General features: G+C 36.8%; 1 protein-coding gene across 5 annotated transcripts in view; it reads left to right on the top strand.

Moving 5' to 3' along the window:
• The window catches only part of Lrch1 (leucine rich repeats and calponin homology domain containing 1), a 193,645-nt gene that overhangs the window by 150,575 nt on the left and 28,075 nt on the right, over window positions 1-14,995 (top strand). For 3 of the 5 annotated variants that reach the window (XR_002394648.2, XM_013072043.3, XM_004844198.4), the window contains exons 12-16: window positions 560-649; window positions 769-805; window positions 6,820-6,873; window positions 7,582-7,654; window positions 10,503-10,601. Coding sequence is in view for 4 of the 5 variants with exons in the window: in XM_013072043.3 (XP_012927497.2) it covers window positions 560-649; window positions 769-805; window positions 6,820-6,873; window positions 7,582-7,654; window positions 10,503-10,601 (353 nt within the window). In the remaining variant the exon portion in view is untranslated. The remainder of the gene's footprint in view (window positions 1-559; window positions 650-768; window positions 806-6,819; window positions 6,874-7,581; window positions 7,655-10,502; window positions 10,602-14,995) is intronic. The other 2 variants (XM_004844200.4, XM_004844199.4) reach the window with 1 other exon arrangement.

A 14,995-nucleotide genomic window follows, 5' to 3' on the forward strand; every position in this document is an offset into this window, starting at 1 on the left:
AGTCAGCTTTCTGTTATGATAACAAATACTGGAGATTAATCAACTTAGGATTGATTTTGGCTCAGTTTGGGAGGTTTCAGTTCATGACTGATTGGGCCTGTTGCTCTGGGCCTATGGTGGCACAGCACATCATAGTGGAAGCCTATGGGAGAGCAAACCCGTTCATCACATGACTGGATGTAAAAGAGAGAGGAAGAGGAAGGACCAGGATCTCAGTGTTCCCTCCAAGGGCATGCCATCATATGACCAGAACTCCTACCAAGCCCCACTCTAAATGCGGTTTTAGAATATCCTACCTCTAAAAATTAGGATTTTATCAGAAATTACTATTTTATTGTAAATAAATTGGATTTCAGTACCAATAGCGGTTGGAAAATCGTCTTTAGGCGTATGGTAAGAAAATATGCAGTTTGAAATTTTTTCATAAAGCTTTTATCACTTAATACAAAAGAAACATCATTTTCAGTATATTAAACTTTTAAACTAAGTATGACCAATCACATTTATAAAAAATAAAAATTAATAAATTCACTAAAGCCTTTTCTTCCGTGCTCTTTAGATTAAGCACAGATATTACAGAAAGAAGTGTTTTAAATCTGTATCCTATGGGAGCAGCAGAAGACTTAGAATTACCAGATTCTGCACTAAAGTATGTTTGCCTTTTTGTAACTAAATCATTTTCTTTTTCTTTTTATACATTGAAGTATTTATGCTTTAAATCCCACTTTATGTCTTCTTCTTCTTTTTTTTTTTTCCTTTTTCCTGTAGTGGTCAAATAGAGCTGGAGACATCTCCGGTGTGTGAGGTAAGACCAGGACTTTATAGATGGACACCTTGTTCTGTAAAGACTTGCAGAGGGAGAAGCATTTTTAAGAGTGAGGCCATTATCCATATTTGATCAGGACACATTGTTCAACTGTTGTATATTTTTACCCTCTTTAGTTCTGCTTATCTTATAACTCACCTTCCATTAAAGATGAAAGTTGGCTATTTCTCTGAGATTATCTAAACTTTTTACATAAAGGTAGTCTTGCTGAGTCAGGTAATGGCCACTAAGATACCTAAGGAACCTAGTCCATCAGAGGTTGGAGGTAGGACCATTCAGAGCAGATTCTAGAACCAAGGAAGAAGTCTGGTCAGGTGAAAATAAACTGGAAAAGACCTGAAAAATAAGAGCAAATAAGTTGGAGGTGTCTAAGATCAAAAGAATACCATGAAGAGAAACTGGTAAGGTTATTTGGGGACAGGATAAGGGAGAGTTAAGTAGAGCTGCATTGGGCTTGGAATTTGAATGGCTGTAGACAAAGCAGTTTGGGCATTAAAGTAGAGATGACCCTAAAAGGTCCTAATGAAAAACTGTTACCCCTGTCATGGAGAAGTAAGTAAGAGCTGGCAATTTTGGAGTTAGGACCTCTGGCAACTTGTTCCATCCCTTCTTAGCAAATGAGATTAGGATGGCTGAGTTAGGGTGCAAGACTGTGTACAAACTGGCATGTTCACAAAGTGTATGGTTTCATTGTTAACGCAGGGACTTACGATTGTGTTGGGGATCAGCCCCCTCCCAAAGACTTGCTAACTCTGGGAAAGTTAATTAACTTCTTTAAACTAAGCCTTCAGGGTTGGTAAATTGGGCTACCCTGGGTGGAGGGGTCATTGAATTACCCAGCAGAGGAATGAATGTCAGGATGCTTTTTATTAGCAGTCTGCTCAGGACTTATTTCCTCAGGCTCTCCATTTAGATTGCTTTTGGTTCTCTGAAAACTACTCTTTTTAAACTTCATATTTGGAAATAATTTTAAATTTTTAAGAGATTGCAAAAAATAAAGCCTGAGTTTATGTTAGAGGATGCAAAATGTTTATACTCCCTGACTCAGATTTATGAGCTATGGGTTGAACATCCCTAATCTGAAAAATTCAAAATCAGAAAATACTCTAAAATCTAAAACTCTGAGCACCAACAAGGTGCCCAAATGCACTAAAAATGTATAAAATTATCTTCTGGGTATGCTTATAAAAGATATATGAAGTATAGGTGAATTTTGTGTTTAGACTAGGGTCCTATTCCCAAGATATCTTATTACATATGTGCCAACATTCCAGAATCTGAACTGCAAAATACTTCTGGTCCCAAGCTTTTTGTATAAGGGATCCTGAAGCTATATTAACAATCTACCACCTTGGCTTTGTTATTTGTTTTTTTTTTTCCCTCCCTCTCCCTCTGTCAACACACATACATTCTTCTGAAATATTTGAGGATAAGTTTTATTCATTACAGTTTTTTACCTTAAAATATTTCAGTGTATGTTTTCTGAGAGTAGGGATTTTATCTTACATAATCACATTTCACTTATGAACTTTATCCATTTACATTGAGAACACACTTTCATCAACTCTACCACCCATGCTCCAGATTGATCAGTTGATTTGAGATGCTCTCCAATCCAGTCTTTTTCTTCCAGTGCAGATGTTGCTTTCACTCATCAGGTATTTACAGCCTCCTTTACTCTGGAATATTGTGGAACCTTTCTTTGATTTATGGCCTTGAAATTTTGCAGAACACAAGCCTCCTTTTTAATAAAGTGTCCTTCCTTTGGTGTTTATTTAACATTTGCTCATAATTAGATTGAGGTTCTGCCTTCTTATTTGGCATCCTACCCTGGCGACATTGTGCATCCTCAAGGTTTCACATTTGGTGGCATGGTATGTCTCCATCTGTCCCTCATTGATCATGTTAATTTAATCACCCAATTGAGGTGTAACCTTGTTTCTCTGCTATATAATCGTTGTTTTATTTCTCCATGCATCTGATTCACAGTCTGAAGAGATGCCTGAAGATCATCTTGGTGGCTGGGCATGGTGGCCTACACCTGTAATCCCAGCACTCTGGGAGACTGAGGCAGGAGGATTGAAAGTTTGAGCTCAGCATGAGCAACTTAGTTACTGACTTAGCATGGCCTTATCTCAAAATAAAAAACAAAACAAAAGTCTGGGGATATAGTTCATTGTGAAAGGCCTGAGTCCAGCCCTCAGTACTGGTGGGGGGAGCATTTTAGTGTCATGCTACTGACTCACTTTTGACTGGTGAAATGATGGCCACCTGTGCGTGATTTCAGAAAGTTCCAGGAAGATGTGAGACTTTAGAAAAAAGCTAGTTCTCTGATGTACAATTGTATGGTCATGTCAATAATGTTGTTCCCCTATTAAAATGCATGTATTCCTGATGAAAAAAAGAAGATCTTGCTTGATGATGGATCACAGGTTTTGTTTTACATATGTTGTTACCTTAATTTTTGAAATGGATTTTTATTCTATTAATTGATCCCTCCTTTATTTCTCTTGTTGCTTGTCTTCATGGCATAGCATAAGTGCTTAGCATTTTCACCCAAAGTGAGACCTAGCACAGCCCCTGTGCATGGTGAGTAATTAGTGAGGGTTTGTGGAAGGGTGGGAAGAAGAAAAGGAGAGAGATAGGAAATAGGTGGTAATGAGAGTAGGCTTTGGGCAGCAGAATTTCAGTATCCTGCTCATTTGATATATAAACCTCTGGATATTAACTGATACAGTAGCTGAAAACACTCCCTCATTTAGGTAAAATGTACTGTATGTTGTGTTCCCTCGAATGCACATCCTTGTGCTTGTGTTTATTGAAACTCATCTGACCCTTTTCTGCCTGCTCATAAAGCCTCATGGGATTTCCCCATGGTTGCCATCATTCCATTATGTGGAAAAGCTTATTGTCCATCTAAAGTAGGGAATTTGACTTCCAAGTGATGTGTCTATCACTTGGTCGTTGTGGTCGCTTTAATGGCCCTCCACTCAGGTCACTCCACGACCTTCCCCAGAGTAAACGCCTGCTCTGATCAGTTGTATCCCTGTTTGAACACACAGGATGTGCCAGGTATAACCTACCTTGGCACTTTTATTGGCACTTACATGCATGTACAGTTTTTTAAAAGAAATATACCTAGATTCTAGGATTGCAAGAGTCACCAGGAAGACACAAAACCTATAGGAAAAATGATACCTGTATTCTATCCCCATTCAACTCACAATGTTTCATGTTATTTTAATATAATATAAGGATTTGTTTCTTTGGTTGAATAGTCATATTTAATGTAAGAAATTGTTTTACCTTTTCTTTCTTCTTGGGGCAGTTCTCTATCCTTGATAAACATCGCTCCATGATTTTAAAAAGGGAGGAAGGAAAAGGAATTCATGAGAATAAGGAAAAGATAATAAAGCAGTGGATTCTCAAGGCCAGTGATCATGCTTGTGCAGGTCCTTATTTATGTGTGGTTATTTTTCATTCTCTCTTCCACCTGTTCAAGAAGAAAGCAGCATGCTTCAGGACAGGCTTACACTGGCTCGCCATTCGTTGAGCACCTCTGCTGGTCCAACTAATGTTTGCCATGGAGGACTGGAATGGGAGGGTGGCAAGTGGTCCTCATTTTAGAGGAGGCTTAAAAATTGCACAGAACAGAAGATATAGATGTTGAAAGTATGTAGAGGAGAATATGAGGTGGCCTGCAGTCCCGAGTGTTCTCTGTGCTCTGGGAGACTGGAGAGGAATCGAAGTCTGAGGAGAAGGGTAAACTGGGACTTGGAGGCTGTGGCCAGGAGACACTGTGCAAGGCAGTGTGGCTGTGGTGGGCTCAGCACCCTGTTTGAGGCCAGGCCGGGGCAGTCCGCACCTAGGAGCTGCCACATTCTCTGACCTTAAACATGCTTGATTTTGTTCTCTTTTTTTCATTTTATTAGTACGTTTGCAGTGCATAATGATTACATTCATCACGAAGAGTTCATACGTGTACATAACCCATCTTAATTCTGTTTATTCGTCTCCTAAAGCTCCTTCCAACTCTTGGTCTCCTTCCCATTTGCAAAAACTATTTCCATTTTTTTCTTTTCAATTCTTTCTTTTCTTTCCCCTTCCACTTTTTCCCCCTCCCTGCATCTTTTGTTCCAATTCCCATTTGAAAAAGATCACCTTACTTCCTATTATCTTTTATTTTTCTCTTTATTTATATTTTGGGCTTCTCATATAAGAGATACTGTGCAATATTTAAGCTTGTATGTCAGATTTATTTCACTTAATATTACAGTCTCAAGGTGCATCCATTTACCTACAAATGCCTCAGGTTTATCCTTCTTTCTGATAAAGTAGTACTCCATTGTGTATAAATACGTTTTCCTTATCCATTCATCTTTTGATGGGCATATAGGGCATTTCCAAGATTTAGCTATTATAAATTGTGCTGCTATAGACATGAGAATGCATATATCACTACAATATGATGACTTTAACTCTTTTAGGAAGGTACCTTGTAAGGTAATAGCTGAGTTGAATGGAATTTCTATTTTTAGTTTTTTGAGGTATCTCCACAGTGATTTCCATAGTGATTGTACTACTTTACATTTTCACCAACAATGGAGAAGGGTTCCTTTTTCCTTGCTGTCTCAACAGCATTTGTTATTATTTAATTTCTTGATGGTGTAGCCATTTGTTCTGGAGTAAGATTTCTTGGTGTTGTTTTAATTTGCATGTTTCTAGTGGCTGATAATGTTGATTAAACACATTTCAAAATACTGCCCTCATCAAGTCTGGGTAGCATTGCCCTGCATTTAGGAAGAAATGTAAATTGCCTGCTCTTGTATACATTATATCCAATAGGAGAGGGTATTGAGAAAACATTAGGAAAAATTAGAGCAAGGAGCTGCTTTGTAGAAAGCATCAAACCCAAAATTATTTGTTAGCAGTTTGAAAAAAGTTCTTTAATTGGATAGAGACATTAATGGGATTTTATTCTAAAAATGTTTGACCCTTGGATTTGTGGTAAAGTTGAGAATACTTTCAAATAGCATTCCTCAGGAATGAATGGGATATCTTAATATTATGTTTATAGTAGCTGTTTTTTAATAGGGTGAGTCAATAGGGTCTTGATCTCCATATAAAGAAGGCAGATCTGGGGAGAATACACTAGAATGTGCCCCTTGTGGCTTCTTGTCTCTCAGTGACCCTTTCGTCCTGGTTTTCTAGGATTCTGCCCTCAGGCATCATTTTTCATCTTCTGTACTGTCTCCCTGGAGAATCTGGCCACCCACTTGGACTTTGCATCCCCTAATAATAATGACTTCCAAATCCCAAATCTATAGCTTATGTCCCAAATCCCTGCCCTTTTCTCCTACCGTTCAGATTACATCTCCATGCTCCTGTAAGTTTGTGTTGTCTGTGTGGCTCAACCGAAACTGTCAACTTCCTTTTGAATGGCAGTACCACCTCCTACTCAGTTATTTCAGGTGGGAACTGTGACCACCACACTTTACCATAATTTTCTCTTAACTAGTGGTTGCCAAAGCACACTGATATTGAGCTGATCTCATGAGATTTTCCCAGGCAATTTGGGGTCTAGGCATGTGCATTTATTAAAAGCTCTCAATGTGATTCTGTGTATTTTGGAACTACTACCCTGGACCATTTCTAACAGCCAATAATTAAAATGGGGCTCAGGGCCAGCTGGTAGCTTGGTAACCTGGCAAGGTAGGCTACTGTGCATGGACACTTGGAAGTGAACTCTTTATGCTAGAAAAATCCTTATCTTGATTTGTGTAATACTTCAGGTATAATTTTTTATGAATACAGTTGCATACTTTTAGAAACGCTAATGTGACCTACATAGCTGTTTAACACCCTAATTAGTTCAGCATACATTTATTGTTTCTGGGCCGGGGATGTAATGGAAGTAAGAGAAGTGCACTTCAGCCTCATCAGTTTCGCAGTGTAATGGAACACACCATCCTTTTTTTTTCCTTTTCTCAAAGGTGCAAAATGACCTAACGTTGGAGAGTAATGGAAGCCAGTATTCTCCAGATGAGGTAAGTTTCCTGAAGATGAATGGAAGCTGAGGTACTCCATGAAGACTGAATTAGAATATCTTTTACAGAAATGTATAAACTAAGATTGTGATTAATGAGTTAATTGAAGAGATTCAGGGGGACTCTCATTAGCTGCCTCTCACTCTCGTTAGCTATCATAGCCTTATCTGGCCTTTTCAGTAATTAGGTTACTTTTTGTAAGAAACATTTTTGACAGCCAAATGCAAGAACATCTGTTGAAAACAGAATGGAAATCACTCAACTAGGCAACACTGAGAAAGTCTTCGGCATGTGGTTCCTGTAGATGAGACATCTGTCAGTGTTACTGTTTCCTCATCTCAATGAGTTAATGAAAGTCTTTGGTAGATGTGGCCTCTTTTGGATGTAGGTACACACATGCACCCATGCATACCACCATGCTGGAGGAGAAAGGGACTGTCACTCTCATAGGATTGCAAAGTACATTTGTAATGAACAAATAAAAAATTGAATGAGCCACCCCAAAACAATATTCTGTTGCTTATGCTGCTTAAAACATTTGCAAAGTGATTTTTTTAAAGCCAAGACTTCATCACAGCAGCAAATGCAAACAAAGAGTAGTATTATAGTCATCTTTGACCATAGAGAAGCATACGTAGTTCTACTTCTGATTTTTATTTTTGTTTTTGTTTTTTTTTTACCTAATTTCCTTTTCTTCTAACCTCACAGATGAGAGAGAACTCGCCCACAGTCTCTCCTACCATTAACAGCACAGCTCCATTTGGCCTGAAGCCTCGATCAGGTAAATTAAAGCCTCAATCCATTATATCATTCCTATATTAAATAAATTGGTAGTTTCTCCTTAGCCTTTATTTATTTTTATTTTTTTTTCTCCTTAGCCTTTAAATTTATCTGTGAACATTGTCAGTTCTGGTAAGCTCTATTCCTGACATCAGAACCAGATCAAAGACTGGAGCTATGATTTTAGGGAATCAGCCACTAGGTCCCTGCTGCCAGTAATGGATAGCTTTCCTTTTTTTTGAATCAGAGCAAAGGAGAAACCGTGGTGGGAACATGCAAGTGGAAAATAATAGGCTATTGAACTTTTTTACCCAAGGAAAATAAAATAGCTTTCTTTTGCCCCAGTAGTTCCTGATGTTGTGCTGAGCTAAAGGTTAACGGACTTCTTTCTCGGATAGCTCCAGTTGCTTTCTTAGCCTGGCAGGACCTATGTATTTATTCATGTAACAGAGTGATTACTTCAAGACTGCTTGAATGAACAGAGGTTATGAAAAAAAAATCTTATGGGAAAGCATTCTGCTTGTTGACCTAATTAGTGTATTCGCAAAAGTAAGTTCTAAAAAGAAGGACTCTGAATAGAAAAATGTGTTTCTTCTGATTTCTCCATTTATTTAAAGTTCTGATGCTATCTTCTTTTAGCTCTTCCTTTGCGTTACTATTTTTGACTCTGGCATATAGCATTCTCACTACTAATGCTTTTAAGCAAGTGCAGGTGGAGAACTCAAACACTTTTAAGACAAAGCTGGAAGACAACTCAGATGTTCTTGGGTTTTCCAGTGAAGCATTTGACAATAGTAGAAGTTATACATGTGTTTAGTTTGAAAAAATGTACCGATGGGGGGAAAAACAAAGGTGATTCATTAATAAAGGAAATGTTTTTATTCTTGGAGCAAGTTGATTGATGGGCAACATGTGGCCAGGTGTATTTGTTTTCTGGGAATTTGAATGAGCTATATACAAAAAAATCTTTTGAGGAAGTGCTTAAGTGTGACAAGAGTTGGTAGATGTTTGCTTTTTGTTTTTGTGGTGCTGGGGATCAAACCCAGGCCCTTACACCTGCTAGGCAAGTTATCACTAAGCCACAGCCTTTGTCTTAGAGGGTATTGTATGGAGAGTCAAATCGTACATGAAATAAGACTCCAAAGCTGGCCTTCTCCATTATGGAATTAAGTGTGTGTGACCAGATCTGGGCTGTATGTCTACTTCCTGGTCTCGGTTGTGTGTTGGGAGAATGGAGCAAGTCCAGGCAGGCCTCCTCTGTGCCCTCAGTGGGGACCATGAGAGTCATGGCTCTGTACACTGAGGACCTCAGACTGGATTGCAGACTGTCTCTTGAGCCTCACAGGCAGTCTTACAGAATTTTAAAATATTTCATATTGAGCAAGTCGAAAGCTAAAGGGATCTCCAAAGAACAATTTCTTTTGAATGTGCAGTCTTGAAATGTAATTGTAAAATTGTTTGGGTGACTTTTTTATTTCTTTTATAAAGTCCAGTTAAGTTATCAGATTAAGTTACTATCACTGTAAACCATTTCAGATTCTTTGTAGTGGTAAGAAATAAAAGTAGGAATTATTTTGAATAGCAGAAAATAAAGATTATATCTTCTCCAAGCTTCCAGTGTGTGGATTGAGATTGTGCTAGTTGTTGAAAGCCTTGTGGAGTTTGTTGCCAAAAATAATGTTGGTTTATCTTCAGGAACATCAACTGACATTGGAATTTTATAAAATTAGCATTATGTATTTGGATTTTAAGATTTTATGTAGTAACATAAATATTATATTATGTATTTTTCATATTTTTGCTGGAAAATAATTCATAGTGTATCTTAACTGGAGATCATATGATTAAAAAGTCAGAATAAGAATTTAGGTTCTTAACATATTTTAATAGTTTTCTTCAGAAGAAACATTTTTTCTCTTCCATGTTTTCCTCCCAAGGAGAGATAGTGTGTATATGCAAATATTTGTTCCTAGAACCACATTCATTAACTTTACCTGTCCTACCTTATGATCTAATAAAAGAATTATATAGAATACTTCCTAAATATAAATATCCTAAATAAATATGTATATTTGGTGTAAAGTAAGACATGTTATCATTTCATAAATAACAAACTCAGAAATTCTTGAAATTGATTGGGATCTATCTTTTGGTTAGATAGATTTATTGTTAAACATACTCTATTGCTGTCCAAAATTGTTTTTGTTTTTATTGAACAATGTCTAAAACTCGTTGATTGAGATGTACGATGTGGGTTAAAGAAGAGTTGGTTAGATTCAACTCTCCATAAAGCATACCAGACTTCTTTAAAACAAAATTCCACCTTGCCTTGGGGAAAAAAAATTCACTAATAGTAAACAAGGATTCTGTTTTATTTCCAAATGATAGGTATACTTATAGATGTTTAGCTTTTTCCTCCACAACCAAACTTTTTTATGTGAATCATATAATTGTATTTTCTAAGAGTGTTAGTTGTGCAGAAAGTCTTCAAGAAAGGTATCTGGTAGGTCTGTATATAACCTATGGGTGCTCTTTCTTTCCACTGAAACGACTCATTAGTACTCAAGTCTGCGGGCTTGCGGAATTGTTAAGATTAACGATATTAACTGCATGCAAAATATTTGACTGATGAGTACTAACACTCAGTTTTTATCATTCTTTTTATTCCATATGCCATCTTTCATTCTCCTCCTGTATTGTACATTTGCAATTAAATCCCATATAAATGAAATCCACTTCATTTCCATACAAACCTTATGCCATTTGTGAAATGCTGCGGCCCTTTTGGTTTTCCCTGGTCCTTGTGCAACTATTTGCGGCCTGGCTCTCTCGCTCTCCTGCCGACCCAGACCTCATTCTCCCTCCTATCTCCTTCAACAAACTTACACAGGCACAAACATGGGACAACTCTAGCTACAGTGTTCCCTCTGAAGGAGACAGTGACAATGGTAGGTGGTTTTGTACCTCTTCTTCAATGTTCTCATTAATAAGCCAGTGAATATACTGAACATTTCTTTCTCTGTGGCTAAAGATAGAGTATATTCACTTGCATGCTTGTTACACGAGACGAGATGCTGAGTCAGCCTAGACAGTGAAGTCCCCCAAAATGCATGTGAATTGTTTTCTAGCACTTGATCAAATTATAGTTCAATTATCTTGAGCACTCTGATTTGGGGGAGGATTTTACAATGCTTTCTTCTCTACCTATCCTGCTTGGGTTTTTTGTTTGATTGCTTGTCTACACAGATTTGGGGTTTGCACATTTGAATTATCTCTGCTTGCTTTCACACATGTAATAAATGCTTTAAGAGTTTGATCTTTTATTATCTATGCTTACCACATGAGATTTAAAGGTAATTAAAACATACTGTGGCTGATCCTAGAGTGTTGCACTGGAAATGTTGGAATGAGGAATTTTTAAAACTGAACAGAAGTCAATTGCTTTCTTTTTAAAAACATTATTTGCACATTTTGACTTTTGATGCCTTCTGGATTATAAATTCAATTGTATAATATTCAAGAATAATAAATCAATGAGAGATTAATACATGCAAATTAGAAATTGAGGACACTCAGTTATGATTAATGTGGATATCTTCATTTTGTGGCAGTAAATATATAAAGTAACTGTTCAAGAGATAAAAATAAAATAAATATAATTATTTAGCTCTGTGTACCATATATATCTGAATCTGCACTCTAGTCTAACCCTAGTTCAGGTCTTAAAAATTCTGCTTCAAAATACAAAGTGATAGAAGTAATATTAAATGAAACAGTGTGATTTCTAGGGAAGCAAGTGAAATGTGAGCTACAACCATGATTCAAATACAATAGGAAGATTATATATATATTTTTTTCTTTTTCTTGTTTTTGTAGTACTGGGGATCAAACTCAGGACCTTATGTTTGCAAGGCAGGCCCAATGCCACTGAGCTAAATCCTCAGCCCAGGAAGATATATTTTGATTATACAACAGTCATGAAATAAAAGTCCCTCCTCATATATCATTCAGCTTTCAGTGCTGGAAATTGAAGAGGGCTAAATGAAACTTGATAAACTGTTTCTTTATTAAAAATAAAAAATAAATTTTAGAAAAGGGAGAATTTTGTTTTTCAGAAAGTATGGCTATTTATGGGTATGATGTTGTCTAAAGGAAATAAAGCTTAATATGAAAGATTTATGAGTGATTCGGTATTTCCTTAGGATTGATGTCTGAAACCAGAGCACTTGTTTTTAAGCAGGCACAGACTTAAACATCTGAGTTTCTGTCCTTATAGATGATCTGACTAAAACCGCAAAAGTGAGGTGAGCTGCCTGGTCACACTGTTAGGCCATACTCAAGGCTCCTAACTCTGGAATGTCTCCTCTCAGACTAATCTACAGATGTTTACTGAGGTCTCTGTGTGCAAGATACTAAGCCAGGCTGCCTTCTTTTAATTAAAATATTTGAGATTTCCATAGCAAATAATCACTGTGAAAATCTTTCTAGAAAGAAAATAACCTCTCATTAGTGGCTGGTATTTTTTCTATGCATGACAATTCCAGGAATTCATATGTGCCTGTCACACTGTTCCACAATGATAATAGAAGGCTTGTTTTCAGTATTCATTCTGCTCGGTCAGTCATGTCTGATGTTTGGTGGTTGTCATTTTTCTCTCTTTGCAGTTTGTAATGTGCCTTAGGCAAGAGGTGATTTTCTGTACAGAAAATGTTCTTTACAAAAATATTGGTGCAGGTTCTCAGATCTGATCTTTCATGCACATCTCTGTTCTTTTTGTGCTAAACATTGCCTTGTGATGTGAATATGTTTTCTAATACACTTTTTAAATTAAAGAAGTACTATATCTCCACAAGTAGATGAGCTGATGTCGCAAGAGGAATCCAGCCTACCTTGTATGTTGCAAATGCTTCCTTCTGAGTAGAAAGTTCTACTCCATTGTCTCTCTTGGCAATTTCAAAATTGATTATGACATCACTTTTGTTTCCTTATATTTTTTTCCATTATCCAATATCTGCAGCCCTCTCAACCTTTGGAAATGAGGGACATCTTATCACCAACTTAAGATAATGTAACTTACTTCTTGATTTTTTAAAACTTGGCATTTTTATACCTTGTTCACTGCCTCGCTTCATATAAATATTCTTTTATTTTACTTCCATCCCATGTTTTATTCCATATCTATCTCATTTTAAACTCACCATTTTCCCTATCATTTGTTCTCCAAAGAGCCATTTTTAAAATGCAAACTGGGGCAGATCTTTGGGAGTTTGGATTTCCACAGTTCCCAGAGTTGTGCTGCCTTGGACGGATGAAGGCAACTGTGGACGTTCATCTGGAGCTCTGCCTCCCTCAGGCACTGGATGGGAGGTTTTATCTCAGTTTATTTTCAACCTGAAAACTTGCCCTCTGCTCCTTCCCTTGCTCTTACTCCCTCTTATGATTCAGTCTCCTTTTCCCCTTTACTTTGAAGTTAATACCTTTCCCATCTTCTTTTGAATCATTTTTGCTTTTTCATTTGTATTGAATCATTGGGTGCTAATTTAGGCTTCATTTTTAAGTTATTGTCTGAGAGGGAATGAATGGACATAGGCATCTTGGCCAGCTCACAGACATTTTCCTTAATTATTTTTTACAATAATCCTGCACTAAGGTATTATTCCCTATGTTTCAAAAGTGAGGAAACTGAGGGCGTGAGAGGATTTTTTTTCTTTTTTTCAGTTCTCAACTCTGACTTCATATTACAATTGTCTTGACCCCAGATTCAGAGAAGCTAATTTATTTGATATAACATTGCGTATAAACACTGATCTTTTTTTTAACTGCTTTTTATGTTGCATGTGGTGCAGGTAGGTTTGAAAACCACTAGATTAAGTAAAATACCCAAGAGCCTAGAGAGGGGATTTGAGCATTTCAAAAGCAGAAGATATATATATAATTCCTTTTGGTACCAGAAGGAAATGAATGAATCAGCTTGTTAAATTTTTAACTCACAGCCTAAAACTAAAGCTCATGATTTCTTTCAAAGCCACCATATTTCTACCCTTGAACATGTATATCTTTTTCTTTCTTTTTAAAATTTGTGGTGCTTAGAATAGAACCAAGACCTTCACATATGCTAGACAAGTGCTGTACCATAGAGCTACATCCCCAACTGGATTTGTGTAGCATAAACATCACACCAGTCCAGGATCTTAACTTGCAAGAATGTGAGAACTATATTTCAAAACCTCTTTTTCCACAAAGAAGAAATTACCCTCTAATTTGGTTAAATTTAGGTAATGAGGGTTAATAATATAGATTGATGATTTTTATAAAAGTATAATTCATGTAATAATCAAATGATAAAATGCTTTTCAGCCATGTTTTAGAGCAGTAACCTTTTATTCTTTGTTTAAAATATATTCTTACAACAGTTAGAGAAATCATCGTTTGTACGCAACCTTAAATATCTATGGAGTGCTTACTATGTGCCAGCATGATGCTCATGATGGATACGACTCTGAAAAAGATAGACACAATGTCAGTTCTCATGACTTTGGAGTCTACTGCATTCAGACCTGGAGACTGATATTAGGAGACTTTCTATGAGAGGAAAAATTCAGATCACTTAACCTTAGGGACAAGATAATTTCTGCAAAGGTGACCTTTACATAGACTGATCTTTGAATGAGAGAATTTTGAAAGACTAATTTCATTTTTTCATTAGCAAATTCACACTGCCCAACTCACTACTTTGTGGGATAGGGCAGAGGATACAAAGCGGAGACAAACATATGTTCTTAAGGTTTCATAATGGAGAGAAATATATTTATACTGTAATGTAAAAAGTGATGAGTGCTATAAGAGGCACGCTGATAATGAATTTTGTATGTCCTAGGAGAGAGGAATAAAGATAGTGAGTTGAAGCTGGGGATTTAGCTCAGTGGTGCCATGCCTGCCTCAAAATCTCAAGGTCCTGAGTTCTATCCCAGGTACCGAAAAAAAAAAAAAAGATAGTGAATGAAGGAAAAGGTGGTGATAATGGAAAAATCAGTGGAATTTGCAAGGTTGATTTTTATATATTCTGCATAAGTGTATTTATCATTTCTTCAGAGCTGTGCTTAGAAATTGGTGTCTTCTGCTAAACAAATTGCATATATGAGCAAGTTTTTTCTATTTAAAATACTATAAATTTGCTTTATAAAAAGCAGTTAAGAAGGACTCTTTTTGGGGGGGGCATCTTAAATCATCTACCCCCTTTCCTGTGTGCACACACATACACACTGCTCTCTTGCCCCTTATTTTCCTGTTTACATTGAAACAGTCAGGGTAGCATTTGATATGAAAAGCAGGTGCTAACAAC

The sequence above is a fragment of the Heterocephalus glaber genome, unplaced genomic scaffold, assembly GCF_053883595.1.
Source record: "Heterocephalus glaber isolate CG9 unplaced genomic scaffold, H.glaber_assembly_v1.0 deba00001666, whole genome shotgun sequence".
NCBI classification, from domain to species: domain Eukaryota; kingdom Metazoa; phylum Chordata; class Mammalia; order Rodentia; family Bathyergidae; genus Heterocephalus; species Heterocephalus glaber.